This window comes from Physella acuta, unplaced genomic scaffold (assembly GCF_028476545.2).
Source record: "Physella acuta isolate Inbredline_101_S28 unplaced genomic scaffold, ASM2847654v3 ptg000858l, whole genome shotgun sequence".
NCBI classification, from domain to species: domain Eukaryota; kingdom Metazoa; phylum Mollusca; class Gastropoda; family Physidae; genus Physella; species Physella acuta.
Window position 1 is genome coordinate 17,501 of NW_026732375.1, and position 20,862 is coordinate 38,362.

The 20,862-nt window shown below is 42.0% G+C and overlaps 1 protein-coding gene across 1 annotated transcript; it reads left to right on the forward strand.

Moving 5' to 3' along the window:
* Nucleotides 1-5,443: 5,443 nt before the first annotated feature.
* LOC131952192 (cubilin-like) lies at nucleotides 5,444-19,650 on the forward strand. The gene is made up of 7 exons (XM_059314759.1): nucleotides 5,444-5,551; nucleotides 9,952-10,180; nucleotides 11,989-12,092; nucleotides 15,898-16,034; nucleotides 16,740-17,026; nucleotides 18,672-18,837; nucleotides 19,545-19,650. Exons 2-7 carry the CDS (start codon nucleotides 9,958-9,960, stop codon nucleotides 19,648-19,650), a joined length of 1,023 nt encoding a protein of 340 aa, XP_059170742.1. The 5' UTR covers nucleotides 5,444-5,551; nucleotides 9,952-9,957.
* The last annotated feature ends 1,212 nt before the right edge of the window (nucleotides 19,651-20,862 follow it).

Here is a 20,862-nt window from a genome sequence, read left to right on the forward strand (position 1 = left end):
TATAGTTATATTACAATACTCATCATAAAGATAGTTATATTACAATACTCATCATAAAGACAGTTATAGTTATACGAGCCGACTCGCGGCATATCATACGCCGCTATTTAGTTGTTGTTTTTCTACTTTTCAGTTATTCATAGTTTGTGAATTCTACACTACCAACGCTGCCACTGAAAATATTTCTTTAAAACACTATAAGTAGCTCGTTAAGGACGATAACCCCCCCCCCCCCTATCCTCCCCCCCCCCCTCCGTTAAAGTAAACTCCACTTAGTTACACCCCCCCCCCCCTAAGTTTAAAAACGTTTCAAACTAAATTATCTGCCCCTAATAGTCGTCACTAAACCCAGCTCTGTTTGTAAACATTTAGAGTGAACAACAGCTCACCAGACCATGTAGGGGTGGGGGTGGTAGAGAGCGCGTTTACAGCTTGTTTTCTAGCGTCTCCCAGAAGAGAATTATATACATAGATAGATTGCAATACTCATCATAAAGATAGTTATATTACAACACTCATCATAAAGACAGTAATATTACAATACTCATCATAAAGACAGTTATAGTTATATTACAACCCTCATCATAAAGACAGTTATAGTTATATTACAATACTCATCATAAAGATAGTTATATTACAATACTCATCATAAAGACAGTTATAGTTATATTACAACCCTCATCATAAAGACAGTTATAGTTATATTACAACACTCATCATAAAGACAGTTATAGTTATAATACAACACTCATCATAAAGACAGTTATATTACAATACTCATCATAAAGACAGTTATATTACAACACTCATCATAAAGACAGTTATATTACAACACTCATCATAAAGACAGTTATAATACAACACTCATCATAAAGACAGTTATATTACAACACTCATCATAAAGACAGTTATAGTTATATTACAACACTCATCATAAAGACAGTTATATTACAACACTCATCATAAAGACAGTTATATTACAACACTCATCATAAAGACAGTTATATTACAACACTTATCCTGCGTAATACAACACTCATCATAAAGACAGTTATATTACAACACTTATCATGCGTAATACAACACTCATCATAAAGACAGTTATAATACAACACTCATCATAAAGACAGTTATATTACAACACTCATCATAAAGACAGTTATATTACAACACTCATCATAAAGACAGTTATATTACAACACTCATCATAAAGACAGTTATATTACAACACTTATCCCACGGACATATGTATTACATAATCACTCAAAGAGTTGTATTACAACACGCATCCCGTGAATTATTTCCCTCGCGAGTGAAACGTGTCTGACACAACGATGACAGCTGTTGAAGAAACAACTGACGGGAGCCACGTGATCAAATATTTACCCCACCCCTTGCCCCGTGGTGCGGCCTTTCATCCCTGTAACATCGCGTCCATTTCGACCGTCATAGGGCAGATGTTTGTCTTGTTGTAGGGGGCACTTCCATTGAGAGAGGGGACGTATAGGGCAGCATACTCGTAGTATCTTTATGCCCCACCCCCCTCCCCCGGTATCTTTATCCCCCACGCCCCACCCCCCCTCCTACCTCGACCCCCATCTCCATTAATCTGTGTCCGTCCATCGTTCTGTCAGTTTATCGAACAATGTTTCTGTTTTTATCACATTCAAACTGTATGCGTTATCTAGTCAATTCACTTTAGTAATCCTACCTTTAGAACAGGGGTCGGCAACCTTTTGAAGCGGAAGAGCCAAAAGTTACAATTTTCCAAAATTTCCCTGGTTTTAAAGAGCCACTAACATTTTTTTAATTTCAAATTTTTTATTTTTTTATTAAGATTATTAGTATTTGTTCAAGGAGCTGGAGAGCCGCATCTTGATATCAAAAGAGCCGCATGCGGCTCGCGAGCCGCAGGTTGCCGACCCCTGCTTTAGAATAATAATGATAACCGTGAACCACGTAACAAAGATTGTAGGAGATGTTAAGGCTATATAAAACAAATGGGTTCAAATTTACACTGGTTTTTTTATTTTTTTAAAACAAAAACTTTTATTTGCATGTATTAAGTGTATTTATAATTCTAACACAAAACTCATACTAAATTTTTGTTTTATTGTTTTAAAACAAAGACCTTTATTTACTATGTATTATGTTTACTTATGTGTCTAAAAGGCTAGTACAAAATATTGCACCTTTGCGGTTTCATTACCTCCCCTGCGTATATGAAAGCGACTATGTGATTGTTAAATATTGTATTACTTCCCTTGCATATAAAATAGTACCCTATTCTGGCTACCCATTCTGTTATCTCCCCTGCCCGTAGACACGGTAAATATTCTGCTAGCGCCCTGCAAGGGGAGAGAATATCAGGGACGATCACCATGCAATTTTAGAAAAAAATATTTCAGCTCGAATCTCTCTAGGTGGATTATGTGTGTCCGCAACGATGCGTTCAGGACACCGAGTAATCAATACATCTCTTACACTGTCTGATGTAAGAGAAAAAAATTGTTTACTTACATTTTTTTATACACAGTTTTTTTTCTCATTTATTTTTGCCACGCTTAAATCACGTTCAGAGAGGATTGATATCTAAAGTTTTGTGGGTGAAGAGTTATGGGCCGTTGGGGGTTCGGTGTAATTGTAAGGGCAGGCAACTACAGATCTGTCCTGCTGGAGTATGGGCCACCAACTACAGCTCTCCAGAGTTCTCTGTCCTGCTGGAGTATGGGCCACCAACTACAGCTCTATAGAGTTCTCTGTCCTGCTGGAGTATGGGCCACCAACTACAGCTCTCCAGAGTTCTCTGTCCTGCTGGAGTATGGGCCACCAACTACAGCTCTCCAGAGTTCTCTGTCCTGCTGGATTATGGGCCACCAACTACAGTTCTCGAGAGTTCTCTGTCCTGCTGGAGTATGGGCCGCCAACTACAGTTCTCGAGAGTTCTCTGTCCTACTGGAGTATGGGCCACTAACTACAACTCTCCAGAGTTCCTCCTGGAGTATGGGCCACCAACTACAGCTCTCCAGAGTTCTCTGTCCTGCTGGAGTATGGGCTACCAACTACAGCTCTATAGAGTTTAAATTTAAACCAGCAACTAAAAAGATCAATAATTTATTGTCATTTCGGTTAGAATGAGGTGTTTTACAACAGAAGTGAAAGTTTTGTTTAATAAAATAAACACTCAAAATACGCAGAACTACCCTTGGGTATACCGTGTGTGAGTAAAACGAATTTATCCAGCATCCCTTGAGTTTTAATTTCAATTAACCACTATGAAATTCGACTTTTGAAAAATATGATGGTGACATGAAACACATTTAAAATGTATTATAAACATGTTATTTCTTTTTTTTTTTAATTTAAATTGATGTTTTTTAAAACATCTGTTAAATTCTATGATTACCGTTAGAAAATGAGGTTTTCAAATTTCAAGCTATCGTTTGAATGACAAATTAAAAAAAAAAATTATTGAGATAATTTGAAAGAAATTATGTTGGTAAAAAAAAATCGTTAATTCATATATAATTATTTTACGATATGATTATTTAATTTGCGTTGTTTGTTGTTTAATTTTAGATAAAAACAAGTACATGTATGTTGAGCAAGAAAACAGGAAGTGATGTGGGGAAACTTTTCAACCAAGGATCAACACAAGTTCATCATTTTGAGCTGAAACCCTCTCTTGGTGAGTGATGAGTTTGTGTGTGGGGTTGTGTGGGTTTTGTGGGGGAGTTGTGTGAGGTCGTGTGGTGATTGTTAGGGGGTGTGGCTTTCTGGGTTGTGTGTGGAGTTGGGTGTAGTAGAGTAGGACTGTAAGTTGTGTGAGGGTTGGTGTGGTTGTGTGTGATTGTGTGAGATTGTGAGTTGATTGGAGCTTGTTTGGTTGAGCGTTGTGGGGGATTGTGTGGGGGTTGGTGTGTTTGGGTGTGATTGAATGTGGGTTGTGTTTGGATGGGCTGGGGTTGTGATGTATGTATTATGGTGTGTTTATGGGAGTTGTGTTTTGTTAAGTGTTGTGGCATGCTCTAAGTGCGGGATGTGTAGGTGTGTATTGTGTGGGGTGGTGGTTTGGGACCTCGGAAAAGGTTAAGGACCACTGGTATAGAGGTGGTTTGTAGTATAGAGTGGGGTGAGCTTATGATTTATGTGTGGCTAGTGTGTGATTAGTGTGTGATTTTGTGTGTGGCCTGTGTGTGGTTTGTGTGTGGCTAGTGTGTGGTTTTTATGTGGCTAGTGTGGTTTGTGTGTGGTTTGTGTGTTGCTTGTGTGTGGTTTGTGTGTGGCTAGTGTGTGATTTTTAAGTGGCTAGTGTGGTTTGTGTGTGGTTTTTGTGTTGCCTGTGTGTGACATGTGTGTGGCTAGTGTGTGTCTTGTGTGAGTTCTGTGGGTGTCATGTGTGTTGTTTGTGTTTAGCTAGTGTGTGTTCTGTGTGTAGCTTGTCTATGGCCTGTGTGTGGCCTGTGTGTGGCCTGTGTGTGTCATGTGTGTGCCTTGTGTGATGTTCTACCACAACATCACCAAGTATTCCCTACCTCTGACAGACTGTGGCCTGTGTGTGGTTTGTGTGTGTTCTGTGTGTGCCTTGTGTGATGTTCTACCACAAAATCACCAAGTATTCCCTACCTCTGACAGATTGTGGCTAGTGTGTGGTTTGTGTGTGGTTTGTGTGTGGCTTCTGTGTTCTGTGTGTGTTCTGTGTGTGCCTTGTGTGATGTTCTACCACAAAATCACCAAGTCTTCCCTACCTCTGACAGATTGTGGCTAGTGTGTGGTTTGTGTGTGGTTTGTGTGTGGCTTCTGTGTTCTGTGTGTGTTCTGTGTGTGCCTTGTGTGATGTTCTACCACAAAATCACCAAGTCTTCCCTACCTCTGACAGATTGTGGCTAGTGTGTGGTTTGTGTGTGTTCTGTGTGTGCCTTGTGTGATGTTCTACCACAAAATCACCAAGTCTTCCCTACCTCTGACAGATTGTGGCTAGTGTGTGGTTTGTGTGTGGTTTGTGTGTGGTTTGTGTGTGGCTTCTGTGTTCTGTGTGTGTTCTGTGTGTGCCTTGTGTGATGTTCTACCACAAAATCACCAAGTCTTCCCTACCTCTGACAGATTGTGGCTAGTGTGTGGTTTGTGTGTGGTTTGTGTGTGGCTTCTGTGTTCTGTGTGTGTTCTGTGTGTGCCTTGTGTGATGTTCTACCACAATATCACCAAGTCTTCCCTACCTCTGACAGATTGTGGCTAGTGTGTGGTTTGTGTGTGTTCTGTGTGTGCCTTGTGTGATGTTCTACCACAATATCACCAAGTCTTCCCTACCTCTGACAGACTGTGGCTAGTGTGTGGTTTGTGTGTGGTTTGTGTGTGGTTTGTGTGTGGCTTCTGTGTTCTGTGTGTGCCTTGTGTGATGTTCTACCACAAGATCACAAAGTATTCCCTACCTCTGACAGACTGTGGGGGTCAGATCACGACTCTCCAGGGGGACTTCGCTAGCCCCGGCTGGCCACGGAACTACTCACACCACCTGAACTGTACCTGGTCAATTCGCGTGCCGGAACATAAGGTGAGTACCTCACGTGCTAGAGGGGAGGGGGTCTCTTCAGTCACGTGCTGGGTGGGGGGGGTCACGTGCACCCAAATGTATTGATGTGGGTAGTGCCGGAACACAATTTAAGTACATCACGTGCTTGGGGTGGGGGTCCTCTTATGTCACGTGATACCATGACATAAACATGGAAACTATAGAGAAAACAAATATACACCCAGCTGTATTAAAAACCAACTATAAATAAACATCATTAGTATTATAGGTTTTGCGGGGGAGGGGGGGGGGGGTTGACACCAACTGCAAAATTTAATTTACAAATAAAATTAAGGTGGGGGGTGACATCATGAGGTGCCGCACCGGGTGACACCCGACCTAGCAACGCCACTGGCTTGACAAAAAGCTATTACTTATTGGTCTCATGTAACCAGAGTATAAAACGTTATAACGCAGAGGCGTAGCGACCCTTCCCGGCGCCCGGGGACATACTTTCAATTCGGCGCCCCCCTCGGGAGCAAATTTTCGATTTGCACCCCCCCCCCCCTCGAACTTTTCATTTGCACCCCCCCCCCTCAAACTTTCGATTTGGCGCCCCCCCTAAGGTCGGCGCCCGGGGACATGTCCCCCCCCCCCGCCCCCCCCCCCCCCCCCTCGCTACGCCTCTGTTATAACGTACCCAGAAATCGTTTATACAATCAACATTACTACAGTAAAAACAATACACTGTCGTGTCAGTTGATATTTTCGTTTCGTTTGTTTTTTTACCCAATTTTTTTTTTTTAATATTTCAACAACATCCCACATTATTGCCGAACTCAATTTTTACTTTCTCGTATATACGAAGTATAGAGAAAGTCTTGTAATCGTGCAAAAAAAAAAAATCGAGATTTTTGCAAATCTCGACGTTTTACATCTAACTGATACGGAAAAACATAATTTTGCAATCTTGTCCGTATGTCTGTGTGTCCGTGTGTGTGTGTGTGTGTGTGTCCGTGTGTAAACACGATAACTTGAGTACCGTTACAGCTAGGTTGATGAAATTTCATATACAAGTATTATATCAAAATCGTAGATCCGTATCAACTTTTGAGCGATTTCGGATAACCGGAAGTGGTACTTTTTCTACTTTGAATTTTTCAAAAGCCTATAACTTAAGTACTATTTCAGATAGATAAATGAAATTTCACATGTAAGTAAAAGATCTAATTCTCTACCTTCTGTTAAATTTTGAGTAATTTCCGTTGACCGGAAGTAGTACTTTACGCTACTTCCGATTTCTCAAAAAACTAATGTAAATTTATAAAGTACTAATACTATTGCGCACTATTATACACACCTTTATTAGGCGTTCGCTTGGTGCGCAATTGTTTTTTACTGAGATTCTATTCTATTTTTAAAAGTTTCAGTATTTAAAATGGATTAAAGATCATAACTATATCCCCAGTTACCATCCCCTGTTGTTTTATATAAGAATATTCGAGAAAGTTTAGGGGAGATCACTACCGGTTTATTGTCATTAAGAACTGACACCAAAAAATATTTGGGCTGAAAGATAAAACGCAAACTCGTGGCAAGAGAAATAAAATTCTGTAGTGCTGTCGATATAACAGAAAGAGAAATTAGATAAGAGACGAGAGAGGGGGGAAAATCTGGCACATTAAAAGCTTGTTTGTCAGTTGTCTAAGAGCGATCTTCCAATGCAGTTCCGTTTCAAGCATGCTGGGATTTTTCAGTCAATATAATCACGCAAGCGCAGAGGGGCTCGGCCGCCATTATCGTCAAGGCGCGCAACTCTATGGGTGTAATCATGAAGAGTGAAACAAAGGAGTGATTTCCCTTGTGTAAACATTGAACTCTAACAACAAATAACAACATTACGAAGCCCATATCTCTAATATGTTAGTTTTCGGGCACTAGACTATCCTAGGGAATGGAGGGAATGCGTTGTTTTGTTCCAAATTTCAAGAGGGTTGTTTATCCTTGTGAAGCCTCGTTTCTGTTGAGGATGGATGTCACGTGGTAATGGTTGCTTGGTGATGAAACCTCCCACGTGATCAATCGTTTGGTTGGCGTCTGCTTACGTTAAATGCCAGACCCAGCGCTGATTCGTTACCCCCCTTTTTGCATTCCCCCCCCCCCCCCCCCCATTCCTAAGTCTGAAATCAAAGACAATTGAAAGAAGAAAAGAAAAAAAATACCTCTAGAATTCTTTTCTACTAATCTGTCTTTTTGGCTTCAGTTTTAACTCACCCTCTTTAGCTCCACTTCCCTTCCCTTCCCGCCCCCCCCCCCCCCGCCCCTACCCATACACACAATACATGATGTAATAATATTTTAAAACTAAAGCTTTGTTTCAACATTAGTTTATAAGAATTCATGTTTTTTAACTATCCATCCAGCTCTGGCGCACCTTCCCTCAACCCCCCCCCTCTTTCGTTATATAACTGTCATTATTTGACACATATCAGTGGACGACATATAACCAGGGGCGTTGCGACTCATTCCGGCGCCCGGGGCGACCAATCAAATTTGAACCACATTTTGATGTCACAAAAATTGTAAACAGTTAAGTCAGTCAGGAAAGCAAAGCAGTAGTCTATTTTTGTTAAATTCACCTGTGTATCATTCAGTCATTGAGATCAGAATTAAGTTTTTAATTATTACTTTTGCCCAGTTTGACGCCCGGGGCGGCCGCCCCACCCGCCCTCCCCTAGTTACGCCACTGTATATAACATTAAATTTTTATATAAACACTCTAAACTAGTAGCGAAATATAATAACATGATCTAAACCTAATTGTTAGTGATCAAAATCTACATTCATTACTTATACCAAAAAAAATTATTGGCAACCACTGCTTCGAAGCGGGACGGAGTGGTAGAGAACTGGACTACTAACCCGAATGTCTCGAGTTCGAATCAATCCTGGTCAAGTCAGTAGACCGTCCCTGAGTCCACACAACTCTGATGGGTACCTAACTCACGTTAGGGAAAGTAAAGGCGGCTGGGCATAGTGCTGACCACACTATCTCTTCATATGCCGAGGTCACAGAAACAAGTGAACTCAACTTCACTTGCCCCATAGACCGTCAGGTTTGAAAGGGAAACTTTACCTTACTGCTTCGAAGCAGCGATCCTTCAAGTTTTAGAGGGAAAAAAACCTCTAACAAAAACCACACGACAAAGGAAAAGATGTGTTTACTGTGGTTTTAAGATTGTTTTCCTTGAGATAAACCACCACTATGGAAGCCCGCATTGACAAACATTGCTTGTTTGTTTGTACAGGCAAAAGTAAACGAAAACATTTTTTTTTCGAAATAGATAGAAATTTGTGTAGACGAAAATAAACGCTAAATTGAAGAAAAAATAAACAGTATAGATCTAGCTTGTTTGAAAACTTTTAGCAATGTTTACGTTTCTATCTAAAAGAAATGGATCGTCCTTAGGACTTTATTTACGAGCGTGTATACGTTTTGTATTTAGATGTTTTATACTGCATAAAAGAAAGTAGTTATATCAGAGGCGTAGCGATGGGGGGGGGGGAGTGGGGGGGGGAGTGGGGGGGGGGGGGAACATGTCCCCGTGCCGGCCCGTGCGCCGACACAAGGGGCGCCAAAATTAGCTGGAAAAACAAATTGACAGTTTGAAGGGGGTGCAAATCAAAAGTTTGAGGGGGGTGCAAATCGAAAGTTTGAGAGGGGGTGCAAAGCGATAGTTTGTCCCCGGGCGCCGGGAAGGGTCGCTAAGCCTCTGAATTATATAACACAAAAAAATGTTTTCTTGTTTTGTATTAATCAAGACTCATTACCTGTTTGTTATTTTTTTCTTTTGTTTACCGTCTCGATGCAATACCTGTTCGGTATTATTTTTTCCAGGTGATTATGTTTACCTATATCCACTTTTCCAGGTGATTATGTTTACCTTTATCCACTTTTCCAGGTGATTATGTTTACCTTTATCCACTTTTCCAGGTGATTATGTTTACCATTATCCACTTTTCCAGGTGATTATGTTTACCTTTATCCACTTTTCCAGGTGATTATGTTTACCTTTATCCACTTTTCCAGGTGATTATGTTTACCTATATCCACTTTTTCAGGTGATTATGTTTACCTATATCCACTTTTCCGGGTGATTATGTTTACCTATATCCACTTTTCCAGGTGATTATGTTTACCTATATCCACTTTTCCAGGTGATTATGTTTACCTTTATCCACTTTTCCAGGTGATTTTGTTTACCTTTATCCACTTTTCCAGGTGATTATGTTTACCTATATCCACTTTTCCAGGTGATTATGTTTACCTTTATCCACTTTTCCAGGTGATTATGTTTACCTTTATCCACATTTCCAGGTGATTATGTTTACCTTTATCCACTTTTCCAGGTGATTATGTTTACCTTTATCCACTTTTCCAGGTGATTATGTTTACCTTTATCCACTTTGACCTCGGCAAACGACAAACAAATCCGTGCGCCCAGGTCAACGACCGGCTGAGGATCATGGAGTCGACGCCACAGGGCGAGACTTGGTTCTGCGCAAGTCCGCCCATGACGACATACATCAGCAAGACTAACCTCGTCCATTTTAATTTCATCACGAACGGTCACTCTGATGCGCAAGGGTTTAAGGTCGTGTTCAAGGGAGGTAAGGCGATCAGAATTTAATTGAATAAAATAATCATTAAAAAAGTTTTTAAAAACCCACGTTTTCTGATTGAACTAAAAAGTAGAAAATAAATACTATACATCACAATAATGCAAGCGATCACTCTACTATAAGCTATCAAAAACGTGGGTCGCCGAAGTAAAAGTTATATTACTATTGATTAGATAATACTATTGACTTTTATTAGGGAGCTTGTAGAGAGTCAACAGTATTAGAAACTGTAAGAAAATCACGGCGCCCCACGTTTTTGATAGCTTATAGTAGAGTGATCGCTTGCATTATTGTGATGTATAGTATTTATTTTCTACTTTTTAGTTCAATCAGAAAACGTGGGTTTTTAAAAACTTTTTTAATGATTATTATTTTCTACTTTTTAGTGTTTGTCTGTTTGTTTGCATGTAAATCTTGCTATCGATTTTATCTTTTCACTTTTTTTTGGGTAAACGAAGACAACTCGTAAAAAGACAACTCGTAAAAAACACGTTGTGTGAATACGTTACTGACTAGAACACATAGATTTGAACCCGTGTCGAGTGGGATAGCAATCGTGTGCCCAACCACTCGACCATATCGTCTCCCCCATACTGGCCACCAGTTGTTACGTTATGGTTGTTTGTACACAAACACAGCGTGACAACTACTCAGTAAGCAAAAAGAGGGGGAGTGCCGAACCTTGTTTTCATCAAATTACAGTTACTGGGTAATGTCCCTTTTCCCCCACGTTTTTTGGTTCAATTATATAGCGGTCTAAAATGATCAATAAAATGTTTCCATGGATTAATTTAGTAATAAAAACAATAGAATATTCAATTGTCATCCAAAACAAAGCTTCCCTGAAAATTTCAGCGCGCTAGCTAACTGGGAAGTGCCAGAAATTTCGATCGCAAGATTGGATTGGAAAGACAAACACACAGAGAAAGCAAGTTAAAGAAAACGTGGGGAAAAAAAAAACAAATATGAAAAAAAAAATATTCCCAGAAAAATGCGCAATTAGAATACTATGTAACTGAAAATTGCGCAGACAGAAAAAAATGCGCAAAGTCAAACTAATCATACTTAAACACTTACATTTGTTTCACGTTTTTTTGTGTTTGTGTTTGCGCTTGTGTTTTCGTTTGTGTTTTTTGCGTTTGCATTTGTGTTTGCATTATTTTTATGTTTGCGTTTTCGTTTGTGTTATGTTTGTGTATTCTTTTATGTTGTGTTTGCGTTGTTTTTGTGTTTGCATTTGTGCTTAGTTTTGTTCTTTTCCAAAGTTGGTACATTAGAGAAAAGATTCTCCGAGGGAGCACTGCTCCCCCCCCCCCCACTGTATGAGATGTCTAAAAAAAACCATCGCCAATAGCCATGCTTATATTTGACCAGTGACTAAAGCGTTATGTTGCCTCTCCCTAGACTGGCCAATAGCCATGCCTATACTTGACCAGTGATTAAAGCGTTATGTTGCCTCTCCCCAGACTGGCCAATAGCCATGCCTATACTTGACCAGTGACTAAAGCGTTATGTTGCCTCTCCCTAGACTGGCCAATAGCCATGCCTATATTTGACCAGTGACTAAAGCGTTATGTTGTCTCTCCCCACACTGGCCAATAGCCATGCCTATATTTGACCAGTGACTAAAGCGTTATGTTGCCTCTCCCTAGACTGGCCAATAGCCATGCCTATATTTGACCAGTGACTAAAGACTGGCCAATAGCCATGCCTATATTTGACCAGTGACTAAAGACTGGCCAATAGCCATGCCTATATTTGACCAGTGACTAAAGCGTTATGTTGCCTCTCCCCAGACTGGCCGTGCCGGGCTCTGCTCAAGTCTGACCGCGGGGAGATCGCCTCACCCCAGTGGCCTGAACAGTACTCTCCTGGGCTCAACTGTGCCTGGACCATACAGGTAAGTGACGTTATTATTGGCGAATCTAGGGGGTGCATGGTGGGGGGGCGCTCTATCTGTGCTCAACTGTGCCTGGACCATACAGGTGTGTGGTGTAGTCATTGGCGAATCTAGGGGGTGCAGGGTGGGGGGGGGACGCTCTACCTGTGCTCAACTGTGCCTGGACCATACAGGTGTGTGGTGTAGTCATTGGCGAATCTAGGGGGTGCATGGTGGGGGAGGGGGCGCTCTGCCTTGTATTCTCCACTACCTAGTATTTTTACTTATACATTTTTATATGCCTCAAGCATGTAATAACATTTATTATCTTTGTCCCGAAGTCTTCCGCTATTGCATTACTATCCTCATCATTCGATATGTGAGAACACTTGTAGATTAACACTTATACTGATAGCTATTTTTTTTTTCACTCTCAAGATGTTTGGCGTATAATACACGATTTTGTGTTTAAATACATAATACACTAGTATTTTAAAAATAAATCGGGAGTGATCTCCCCTAAACTTTCTCGAGATTTGAGATTTGTAAAAATCTCGATTTTTTTTTTAGGCACGATTACAAGACTTTCTCTATACTTCGTATATACGAACAAGTAAAAATTAAAACAAACACTATTATTGCCTACCCAATTTCGAATAATGTGGTGAATTCGCAATACTTAATAAAATTGATGTTCAAGGCAGTTAGTGTTTATGTAATGTTATACTTAAGTAAATATTCTATATGAACATAATTATTGTATTATAATAGATAAAATTATACAAAAGATATTTTTCTGGCTATTTTTTTATTAAAAATTTAGGAAATTGTTATTTTGGATATTAAAGTATGGCATTTTGTCAATTTTAGGAAATGATGTATAAATTGTCTCCCTTAAATGGGCATGCGACAAATTCCCGAAAGACCGAATGCCGTTTCCCAGAGCAAATGATAATATTATATATTACCAACAAGTGATTCTGAATCAATTTAAATTTGAAATTTCGATAATTAAAACAAGTCTTAGCAAAAAGAAAGAAAACAAATAATATTTTATATAATCAAGCAGACATTTTTAATTAATTTCTATTTGCTATATAAAAAGTGTACAATTTTTTTCACCACAGACTGAACTATTGAGCCGGTAGTTTATTACATTTTCACGTTACACGGGCACAAGTTTCAAAGAGGGTTTATCGTGTACAGAAAAGGCTTCCGCGCTTCATCATTAGATTTGTTTACAATTGTAACCATGGCGACAAGTACTTTAATGTCTATGGGCACAGCATGATCGTTTAATATTTGAGCACAATACAGCGAATTTAATTACCATGTGCAGATGTATGTTTACATTCTGCTTTTTTTCTTTTCTGAATTTAAAATCCGGAACATTGAAAACGCAGATATTAACATGCTTATGTCTTATGTGTAGCAAAATAAAGAAACAGATGTCGCTAATGTAGCACAAACAATTTTCGGTACCGAAATAAGATTTTATTTCTCGTCACTACTAGATCTCGTCTTAGCAAGCGTATAGTGAAGTTATCACTATAAACTATTACGTCATATATATTTCCTCCGCCTAGCCTAGGGCCTGGGAGAGGCTTGGCGGTTTGCAGTTTGCTCCGAGTAGTCATTTCGTAAAAAAAATTCTTACACCGGAAGAGAGAGGGGTCATCCATAAATGACGTCACGCTTTTTTTTTTGACGATTTTTACCTCCCCCTTCCCCTCCGTCACACGTCGTCACAAAAAGCCAGACCTCCCCCCCCCTAAAATGACGTCACACCTAAACCTACAACCCCCCCCCCCCCCCTCAAAATTGCAGTTGAATTTTTTTTAAACATCGTTATGTTTCCAAAATCTTGTCTAAACTATTACAATTTATTAAAACAGTTATCTAAAACGCGAAATAAAGTCTAAAATTCGTTTTCTAACATTGCTTTTTTTAAATGCAAAAATGTGACGTCGCAACATCTGAACCCCCTCCCCCCACATCGTCACAAAATTACGGACCTCCCCCCTACGAGTGTGACGTCATTTATGGATGACCCAGAATGGTCAATCTAACATTGAGATTTAAAAATACTCACTTAAATTGTGTTTTAGTAAACTGAAATTGTGTTTAAATTGACGGTTTTTTTTTTAGTGTAAAAAGAAATTTAACCTAAAGGCAAACGCAAGTATTTTCAAGTCCTCTGAATAAACTAATTTTATAACAATGATAATTAAAACGTTAAATTTGTTAATTATTTTTCAGCTCCTGCTTTAAATTTTAATAAGTAAATGTAAAATGTACAAAAATACCTTTTTGGTACATGTCAACATAATGATCATTACCTTAAAATTGACATGATGGTATGTAGACCTACAAGATTTCTAAGAATCAATGGTTTGCTTTAGTTTAAGGTTGGAGATTACCACCGATGCTTTAGTAACAAAAATAAAGTGTTAGTACGCAGTGATATGTTCAAATAAGTAGATCTAGCATTTGATTTTTAAAAAAAACAAAAGCTAAGCTTAAGATTTTCCAAAGTTGGGTGTGTGTGGAGGGGGGGGGGGGCATAGACCTCAACCCTAGAACCCAGAGGCGTAGCGACCCTTCCCGGCGACCACGGACAAACTTTTCGATTTGCACACCCCACCCTCAAGATTTCGATTTGCACCCCCCCTCCTCAAACTTTCGATTTGCACCCCCCTCAAGATTTCGATTTGCACCCCCCTCAACCTTTCAATTTATTTTTCCAACCCATTTGGCGCCCCCTAAGGTCGGCGCCCTGGGACATATGTCCCGTCCCCCGCCCCCCTCGCTACGCTACTGCTAGAACCGTTGCCTCTGGTTTTAACCGTTTCCGACGATCGATTCTGGCGCGGCGGTGAGGCGAAACATCCCCGGGATTAGTGCGCATGTCGCGGGTGTATGTGAGCTGCCATTTTTGATTAATATCCGCATGCCAGGATTTGACAAATTTTCAATCCGAATTGGCATGCCGGGTAGGCTGAAGGGAAACGGACGAGCGGTTAGGGCTTGATTATTTGGATACAAATTAGTTTTTTCTCACCAGAATAAATATTATGTTTTTTTTTTATTTTAAATGTCCATCAAACTGGTTGTTGCTATGACAACCGCAAATCAGCAGAGATAGCCGCAAGGCCAAAAATACTTGTATTAAATAGGTTATAGATGATCCATTTCAAATTCCGTATTGTATCACCTTGAAATTATTGTATTTGCATCATGTAAATGTAAAGTTCTCTTTTCGAACATGACGGTCCATGAGGTTAGTGGAGTAGAGTTGTTTTTGTTACCTCGGCATATGAAGGGATAGTGTGGTCAGCACTATGCCCAACCGCCTTTACTTTCTCTAAATGAGTTAGGTACCCATCAGAGTTGGGTGGACTTAAGGACGTTCAACTGACTTGAACCCGGATTCGAACTCGAGATTTTCGGGTTAGAATCTAGCGCTCTACCTCTACGCCACGTCTTTAATTAAATTAATTATTTACTTAACGGGTAACTGATACACACAAAAAACATGGACCTATTGTACTTTTTATCGTTATCGTTAATATCGTTGAAAACGTATTATATTGTTTTGGTTCTACATATTTTGAAAGACTAAGCATTGTATTTTTTATTCATTTTCTTTGAAAACTGTGTTCTTATAACTCTTAGTTATGACGAGATCGGGTTTTAATTATGTTTTTTTTTTTTTTTTTTTTAAACTTGAGTCTATTTGGAGATCTAGCTTCTAGGTTTATCCTACTGCCCGCATCAAACTGTTACTAAAAATATCCTACCTTGACCGAATTTCTTTCACCACTAGGCCCCGGAGCAAGCGAAGATAACTCTCAAGTTCACCACCATTGATCTAGACAGCCAGGCGTACGGGGGCTGCACCGACAAACATGACGTCATAGAGGTCAACGACGGATCCTCCGTGTCCGATGTTCGACTGGCCAGGTAACAGAACACGAGTTAGGTTGTTTGTTTGCCTGTTAAGTCGAGATTGGGTTACTCTAGTGTCTGTCCTTGCCCCCCCCCCCTCCCTCCTCCCCACCCCGGAGAAAAATCTCTGAAACACTTTGATCTCTTGAAGTAGGTTTACCCAGAGCCGTAGCGAGGCGGGATCGGGGAATGCGGACCGCTCCGGGTGACACCATTTTGGGGGGTGACACCATTTTGGGTGGTGACACCATTTTGGGGAAGGTGACACCAAGACAACAAAATTGCAAGATATATAGAAAAAATGTGTTTTTTTCACATTTCAGTAAATTGTTAAAAAGTATTTTATGTACAAATTGACAATCACACCGGGGGGGACGGGGGACAGTGTTTCTTCCAGACTTTTTTCTCCGGGGGTGCACTTGAAATTTTCGGTGGGGGGGGGGGGGGCGGACAACTATTTCCGGGGGGCGGACACTGTCAAAAGTATATATTTTCTATGTAAATTCCATTTCGTTCGGTGGGGGGGGGGGGGGGGGGGCGCGATGAAGAGATGCCTGGAAGAAACTCTGGTGGGGGAGGGGGGGCTGACACCAAGACGTAAATTTGCAAACTGCAGAGACCTTATACACAGAAAACAACAACTAGGAGCGTGTGCTTGCTTCATAGTTTTAAAGCACTATCTTTCAAAAACTAAGTTCTAACTAATCCACCACCAATCAGGTTCTGCTCCCATGAGGCGCCTGCTCCTCTGCTCTCCTCCGGAAACACCCTCTACGTCACCTTCAAGACGGACAGCTACGTCCAGCGGACCGGGTTCCACGCCAGCTACGACTTCATATTTCCCGCCAAGGAAGCCACGCCCTCCACCACGACCCCTCCCCCCGTCTTCCTTGACCACAGCGACGACGAACGTCTGGATCGTTTAGGCGCCAACTTTATCGAGCCTCAGCTCAAATTTCCGGAAGCGGAAGTCAACATCACGTGGGATACTAAAGATTTGAAATTTGGTGAGTTGGTTTTCTGTGTAATGTTTACCTTTAATGAAAAACATCGGCCTCGTAAGAGTGGCTTTGGAATACAGTTCTTGAAGTCGTTCAAATCAATTTTCGGATTTTAAAACAGACAAGACTATATGTTATACTTGAGGATGGGCTAAATGTCACTTTGTTTTATATGTATAAAAGCAATAAAAGGGGGAATGCCACAATATACGCTAGGGAAATTGCTTACTCTGCATTTCTCTTATACTCCACTTACCCTGCAATTCCTAGCTAACTCTACCTTCCCTGACATTCCCATCTAACTCTACTCACCCTACCATTCCCTTCTAACTCTACTCACCCTACCATTCCCCTTTAACTCTACTCACCCTACCATTCCCTTCTAACTCTATTCACCCTACCATTCCCTTCTAACTCTACTCACCCTACCATTCCCTTCTAACTCTACTCACCCTACCATTCCCTTCTAACTCTACTCACCCTACCATTCCCTTCTAACTCTACTCACCCTACCATTCCCTTCTAACTCTACTCACCCTACCATTCCCTTCTAACTACTCATCCTACCATTCCCTTCTAACTACTCATCCTACCATTCCCTTCTAACTCTACTCACCCTACCATTCCCTTCTAACTACTCATCCTACCATTCCCTTCTAACTACTCATCCTACCATTCCCTTCTAACTCTACTCACCCTACCATTCCCTTCTAACTCTACTCACCCTACCATTCCCTTCTAACTCTACTCACCCTACCATTCCCTTCTAACTCTACTCACCCTACCATTCCCTTCTAACTACTCATCCTACCATTCCCTTCTAACTACTCATCCTACCATTCCCTTCTAACTCTACTCACCCTACCATTCCCTTCTAACTACTCATCCTACCATTCCCTTCTAACTACTCATCCTACCATTCCCTTCTAACTCTACTCACCCTACCATTCCCTTCTAACTCTACTCACCCTACCATTCCCTTCTAACTCTACTCACCCTACCATTCCCTTCTAACTCTACTCACCCTACCATTCCCTTCTAACTCTACTCACCCTACCATTCCCTTCTAACTCTACTCACCCTACCATTCCCTTCTAACTATTCACCCTACCATTCCCTTCTAAGTACTCACCCTACCATTCCCTTCTAACTCTACTCACCCTACCATTCCCTTCTAACTCTACTCACCCTACCATTCCCTTCTAACTCTACTCACCCTACCATTCCCTTCTAACTCTACTCACCCTACCATTCCCTTCTAACTATTCACCCTACCATTCCCTTCTAAGTACTCACCCTACCATTCCCTTCTAACTCTACTCACCCTACCATTCCCTTCTAACTCTACTCACCCTACCATTCCCTTCTAACTCTACTCACCCTACCATTCCCTTCTAACTCTACTCACCTTACCATTCCCTTCTAACTCTACTCACCCTACAATTCCCTTCTAACTCTACTCACCCTACCATTCCCTTCTAAGTACTCACCCTACCATTCCCTTCTAACTCTACTCACCCTACCATTCCCTTCTAACTCTACTCACCCTACCATTCCCTTCTAACTCTACTCACCCTACCATTCCCTTCTAACTCTACTCACCCTATTATTCCCTTCTAACTACTCACCTTGACATTCCCATCTATCTCAGGTATTGTAGGTGGGGAGTTCGCCCCCCAGCCCAAACAACGGACCGTGGACGGCAACTACTTCACCACCGACGCCTACATCACCATCCTCTGGATCGTCCTCGTCAGCCTGCTGGTGCTTACAGTGGTCCTCACACTGGTGCTAGTCATCGTCTGCAGGCATAACAGGTGGGTGCTAGTCATTGTCTGCAGGCACAACAGGTGGGTGCTAGTCATTGTCTGCAGGCACAACAGGTGGGTGCTAGTCATTGTCTGCAGGCACAACAGGTGGGTGCTAGTCATTGTCTGCAGGCACAACAGGTGGGTGCTAGTCATTGTCTGCAGGCACAACAGGTGGGTGCTAGTCATTGTCTGCAGGCACAACAGGTGGGTGCTAGTCATTGTCTGCAGGCACAACAGGTGGGTGCTAGTCATTGTCTGCAGGCACAACAGGTGGGTGCTAGTCATTGTCTGCAGGCACAACAGGTGGGTGCTAGTCATTGTCTGCAGGCACAACAGGTGGGTGCTAGTCATTGTCTGCAGGCACAACAGGTGGGTGCTAGTCATTGTCTGCAGGCACAACAGGTGGGTGCTAGTCATTGTTTGCAGGCACAACAGGTGGGTGCTAGTCGTTATCTGCAGGCACAACAGGTGGGTGCTAGTCGTTATCTGCAGGCACAACAGGTGGGTGCTAGTCGTTATCTGCAGGCACAACAGGTGGGTGCTAGTCGTTATCTGCAGGCACAACAGGTGGGTGCTAGTCGTCATCTGCAGGCACAATAGGTGGGTGCTAGTCGTCATCTGCAGGCACAATAGGTGGGTGCTAGTCTTTGTCTACAGGCAGGTGGGTGCTAGTCTTTGTCTACATGCAGGTGAGTGATAGTCTTTGTCTGCAGGCAGGTGGGTGCTAGTCGTTGTCTGCAGGCACAACAGGTGGGTGCTAGTCGTTGTCTGCAGGCACAACAGGTGGGTGCTAGTCGTTGTCTACATGCAGGTGAGTGATAGTCTTTGTCTGCAGGCAGGTGGGTGCTAGTCGTTGTCTGCAGGCACAACAGGTGGGTGCTAGTCGTTGTCTGCAGGCACAACAGGTGGGTGCTAGTCGTTGTCTGCAGGCAAAACAGGTGGGTGTTAGTCATTGTCTGCAGGCAAAACAGGTGGGTGCTAGTCATTGTCTGCAGGCAGGTTGGTGCTAGTCATTGTCTGCAGGCACAACAGGTGGGTGCTAGTCATTGTCTGCAGGCAGGTGGGTGCTAGTCATTGTCTGCAGGCACAACACGTGGGTGCTAGTCATTGTCTGCAGGCAGGTGGGTGCTAGTCATTGTCTGCAGGCACAACACGTGGGTGCTAGTCATTGTCTGCAGGCAGGTGGGTGCTAGTCATTGTCTGCAGGCAGGTGGGTGCTAGTCATTGTCTGCAGGCAGTCGCCGCTAGTCGTTGTCTGCAGGCAGGTTGGTGCTATTCATTGTCTGCAGGCACAACAGGTGGGTGCTAGTCATTGTCTGCAGGCACAACAGGTGGGTGCTAGTCATTGTCTGCAGGCACAACAGGTGGGTGCTCGTCATTGTCTGCAGGCAGGTGGGTGCTAGTCATTGTCTGCAGGCAGGTGGGTGCTAGTCATTGTCTGCAGGAAAGTGGGTGCTAGTCATTGTCTGTAGGAAAGTGGGTGCTAGTCATTGTCTGTAGGAAAGTGGGTGCTAGTCATTGTCTGTAGGAAAGTGGGTGCTAGTCATTGTCTGTAGGAAAGTGGGTGCTAGTCATTGTCTGTAGGAAAGTGGGTGCTAGTCATTGTCTGTAGGAAAGTGGGTGCTAGTCGTTGTCTGTAGGAATGTGGGTGCTAGTCATTGTCTGTAGGAAAGTGGGTGCTAGTCATTGTCTGTAGGAATGTGGGTGCTAGTCATTGTCTGTAGGAAAGTGGGTGCTAGTCATTGTCTGTAGGAAAGTGGGTGCTAGTCATTGTCTGTAGGAATGTGGGTGCTAGTCATTGTCTGTAGGAAAGTGGGTGCTAGTCATTGTCTGTAGGAAAGTGGGTGCTAGTCATTGTCTGTAGGAAAGTGGGTGCTAGTCATTGTCTGTAGGAAAGTGGGTGCTAGTCATTGTCTGTAGGAAAGTGGGTGCTAGTCATTGTCAGCAGGCATAATATGTGGGTGTTTGGAGCGCCCTGTCCTATAATTCACTCACATCTGTCTTGCTATATCGCTGATTCCAACACTACTT